Source organism: Octopus bimaculoides, chromosome 18, assembly GCF_046866305.1.
Source record: "Octopus bimaculoides isolate indiv1 chromosome 18, ASM4686630v1, whole genome shotgun sequence".
NCBI lineage: Eukaryota > Metazoa > Mollusca > Cephalopoda > Octopoda > Octopodidae > Octopus > Octopus bimaculoides.
The window spans coordinates 13,368,510-13,373,509 of record NC_142945.1 but is presented as its reverse complement, the minus strand read 5'-3'; the positions used below and the strand labels follow the sequence as shown (position 1 = coordinate 13,373,509).

At 36.1% G+C, this 5,000-nt stretch overlaps 1 protein-coding gene across 5 annotated transcripts in view; it reads left to right on the top strand.

Annotated features, from left to right (window-relative positions):
* The window catches only part of LOC106874937 (NAD(P)H-hydrate epimerase), a 788,445-nt gene that overhangs the window by 756,682 nt on the left and 26,763 nt on the right, over positions 1-5,000 (top strand). For all 5 annotated transcript variants that reach the window (XM_052974456.2, XM_089365820.1, XM_089365821.1 and 2 more), the window contains one exon: positions 2,852-2,960. In XM_052974456.2, coding sequence (XP_052830416.1) covers positions 2,852-2,960 — 109 coding nt within the window. The remainder of the gene's footprint in view (positions 1-2,851; positions 2,961-5,000) is intronic.

Below are 5,000 nucleotides of genomic sequence, written 5' to 3'. Positions count from 1 at the left end.
ATTTGTATTTATATTTATATATATCATAAAGCTTGTTACTTATTCTATTGGTCTCTTTTGCTGAACTGCTAAGTTACTGGAAAACTTGTTGCATGAAGCTATGCTCTTTCACTACCCAAATCTCTTGACCAATCCACCTGAATTTGCTACACATGTCAAAGAAAGAGGCAGATTGAATCACACACTTTTTCTCTTGGCATCACTTCCTCCCTCTTTTCCAGTGCCTAACATCTTTCTTCAGGCTTCTTCCAGCTTCCATCTACCAAATCCACTCACAAGGCTCTAGTCAGCCTGAAGCTATAATAGAAGACATTTGCCCCCAAGGTACCATGCCATGAGACTGAGCCTAAAACCACGTAACCAAGAAGTGAACTTCTTAACTGCACAACCATGCCCACAACCAATCCAGTGAGGATATTTGTTTTTCCCTTCCCAAATCGTCAGAATAATTAAAATAATATTAGTCATGGACTAATATTGATTTTTGCCTCCCTGCATAATTATTGCAAATTTTTAAGACTTTTATTTATATTGTTAATTACTATTTTGTCACTCCTTAACTATTCTGCAAAAGATTTCTCTCCACATCAGCATAGAATAATCTTTGACTTAGTGAGTGAGTCACTTTTCTGATTCAATCTCATCTATTTTGATAGTCACACATTTCAAGATATAATTTACTATATATATATATATATATATATATGTGTGTGTGTGTGTGTGTGTGTGTGTGTGTGTGTGTGTGTGTGAGAAAAAATATATATATATATCCAGCCGATGTAAATGTAAATTACTTTAATGAATAAATGATATTTGCTTATAGATAATATATATTTACATATGTTGTAATGATATAAAACTGATTGTTGCTTTATGAAATAAACGTTATGTGTTTGAATGACAGCATGTTGAGTTTAGTGAAATAAATGAGAAATTTATAGAAATGCTGTAGAGCAGTGTATCTGCAGTATGCTATGAATATATAATGAAAAGTGTGTGGCATAGTGATTAGGGTATTACAGTCACAGTCACAAGATCATGGCTTTGATTTCCAGACCAGGCAGTGCATTTTATTCTTGAGCAAGACACTTTATTTCACATTGTTTCAGTTCACTCAGCTGTAAAATTAGTAGGATAGGAGCATTCCGTCGGTTACGACGACGAGGGTCCCAGCTGATATGATCAGTGGAATTTGAACTCAGAACATGAACACGGATAAAATGTCACTAAGCATTTTGTCTAGCATACTAACAGATCTCTCAGTTCAACACTTTAATAATAATAATAATAATAATAATAATAATAATAATAATAATAATACTTGTTTCTAATTACTGAAATTGGTGGGAGGATAATTGCAAGCAACTTTATGACAGTGACGCTTGCTTGTAATTATTATGAGATGTCAAGACAAGAGGATACACGCACACACACGCACACTCACATCCGTATATATACATACACACATAGATGTAACAGTGGGATTCCCCTCAAACTATACACTAATGTCTAAAAGGAAATGAAGCATTAAATTATGTAGTCCTAGATATCACAAATTGGAATGAATAAAAGATAGGATCGTCATTATTTACATTATTTACAATTGATGGATATTTGTCCTCATCTTGTTTGTTGTTATCACAACGGCTGATATACCCTTCAACCTTCATCAGGTGTCTTGGGGAAATTTTGAACCAGAGTTCTCATTCCTAAGGTATTTTTCGATGTTGTTGTTGTTATTCAGGTCACTGCCTGGAACTGAACTCAGAACCTTGGGGTTAGTAGCCCATGCCCTTAATCACTATCCATATGCCCGTGGGCATATAATAATAATAATAATAATAATAATAATAATAATAATAATAATAATGATGATAATAATAATGATAATGGCATAAAAAAATACCTTAAGAATGAGAACCCAGGTTCGAAATTTCCCCAAGACACCTGATGAAGGCTGGAGGGTATATCAGCCGAAACGTTGTGTTAACAAACAAGATGAGGACAAATATCCATCAAATGTAAATAATGTACATAATTCCTCATCTCTTAAATATTGAGCTGTGCCATATTAAAATGTTTCAAGTTAATCCCGAAACACAAACATCTGGGCAGTCATAAAGGACTTTGTGGCAACAAGAAGTTACCCATTAACCCCAAACATCTGCAAAACTCTCCTCAGCATATCCCATAACAGCACAATTTTGTCAGTGAACAGGTCGTGGTCTCAAAGCAACGAAAATATTTTGACATTAAATTTAAATGTTGAAGTGAATCTGATGGCTTTTGTGTGCTATTTTAAATGGCTTATAAACACTTTCCACGCTGCAATTGTTTTTGTTCCAGCACACGATCTCAGATCATGTCACTTGCTATGCAAGTACATCTCCGTATATCTTTTTAGTTTTATGCACACTTTTAAAATCCCTCCTTTGCATTGTATCTCTGACTCACCCAACCTTCTTCATTTTGATATAAATTTCGTGTCCTGTTCCCCCACTATCTCACCATCACATCTTGTTTACTTTAATGACGATGTATGTAATTGCCTTCATCATCATCATCATTATTATTATTAGTATTATTTTTATTATTGTCATTATCATTATCATCACCACCTTTATTATTATTATTATTATTATTGTTGTTGTTGTTATTGTTATTATTATGATTGTTGTTATTATTGTTATTATTATGTTTATTGTTATTATTATTATTATTATTATTGTCATTATCATTATCATCACCACCTTTATTATTGTTGTTGTTGTTGTTGTTGTTGTTGTTGTTGTTGTTATTATTATTGTTATTATTATTATTATTATCATTATTATCTTCTGTTTCATTACAGTCAGGAAGAGGCCATTAAAATAGAAGATGAGCTGCTAACAGAATATGCTTTCAATGTTCCACAACTATTAGAGTTGGCAGGATATAGCTGTGCTGTGGCCATTACACAGGTGAAGGATTTCTCATATTGATTCAGAAAGATTCTCAAATATGTTTATATTCTTGCAAATTTATTTCTGTTGTTGTTGTTTTTGTATTACTACACTACAAGATGTGCATGTCCGTGTGTGTGTGTGTGTGTATGTTTGCTGGTGTTAATTTTGTAGGACTTGCATGTGTGTGTTTTATGATACTGTGTTCGCTTTATGGTACTGTGTGCATGTGTGTGTGTGTGTGTGTGTGTGTGTGTATGTGTGTGTGTATGTGTGCATGTGCATGCTTGTGTGTGTGCATGTGTGTATGTGTGCATGTGCATGCTTGTGTGTGTGCATGTGTGTGTGTGTGTGTGTGTGTGTGTGTAAGCATATTTATGGTACTGTTGTTTTTGAGGTACTGTGCATGTGTGTATGTGTGTGTATTTTTCTCTGCTATTATTACTATACTTGCACACACACACACACACACACACACACACAATAACAAATTCATAAAATCACAAAAATATATGAGTTAATACATACACAAATATGAAACAACATACTTATAAATACAGGTGCTCTCTCACCCCTTTCTCTTGTTTTCCTTTGCCCTTTCCCTCCTTCCCCTGCTTTCTTCTTTCCCACCACCCTCTCTTTCTGGCAGACATATCCATGCCAACATTTCTATCACTAATGGACAGCACTTACAAAATTAGTAAACAGCACACCACCCATAATTTTGGGGAACTTTTTCTTCATGCTCAGAATTGCCAAAGCATGGAATAAACCACCCATATCAGTTGTTAGCTGTCAGGACTCCTACATCCTTCACAAAATTCCATGCTTTCCAAAATTCACCAACACTACTCCTGTTGTGTCTATATACACCCTCGTTCTTCTTTATGACTATTTTCACACTTCTTCGTTTTCTTGTGTTTTATTACAAGTACCGTGGAGGCGCAATGGCCCAGTGGCTAGGGCAGTGGACTCGCGGTCATAGGATCGCGGTTTCGATTCCCAGACCGGGCGTTGTGAGTGTTTATTGAGTGAAAACACCTAAAGCTCCACGAGGCTCCAGCAGGGGATGGTGGCGAATCCTGCTGTACCCTTTCACCACAACTTTCTCTCACTCTTACTTCCTGTTTTTGTTGCACCTGTAATTCAAAGGGTCAGTCTTGTCACACTGTGTCATGCTGAATATCCCCGAGAACTACGTTAAGGGTACACGTGTCTGTGGAGTGCTCAGCCACTTGCACGTTAATTTCACGAGCAGGCTGTTCTGTTGATCGGATCAACTGGAACCCACGATGTCGTAAGCGACGGAGTGCCAACACAGTGCCAACACATTACAAGTACCACGTATGTACTTTGAGCTATATTTGCTGTCTTTATTTACTTCTTTTTGTTGCCTCTTTTCACCCTTTTTTTTTAACTCTCTCTTGACAAGTTGTTGTATGACTGAGCCAGGGGCTTATATTCTGGGTGTGCTAGGTATGCACTGCACACCAATCGAAACTGGCAAATTCATTATAAATATTGACCTCGTTCATTAATTTAATCACAAATCTTAACAGAAACTTTGAAATTTTGTGGCACTGGCTGTGGCAACACACCCAATACAACAACCACCATATGCCACTGGAATGAGCTCTATATACAATAAGCTTGTTACTAAAAGTGGAGAACTGACAGAATCATTAGCAGATCAGACAAAATGCTTAGCAACTTCAATTCTTGCTCACCAAGATCAACTTTGCCTTTCATCCTTTCAGGATCAATAAAATAAGTACCAGTTGTGTGCTTGGGTCAATGCAACCGACTATCCCCTTCCACCAAAATTTGTGGTTTTGTGCCTATAGTAGAAAGGAACATTATCATTATTATTATTATTATTATTATTATTATTGAGTGACCTTGCAGATGTCGCCTAGTAGCCCTCCTGCTCAAAAGGTCCTTGAATAAGGGTTGTTTAAGGATGTTGAATGAAACACCCATATTTCCAAAGGTGAATTAGTCAAACCCCAAAGAATTCCTCTCAACACATAGCTATGATGTTTCCCCACTACTTCTGCT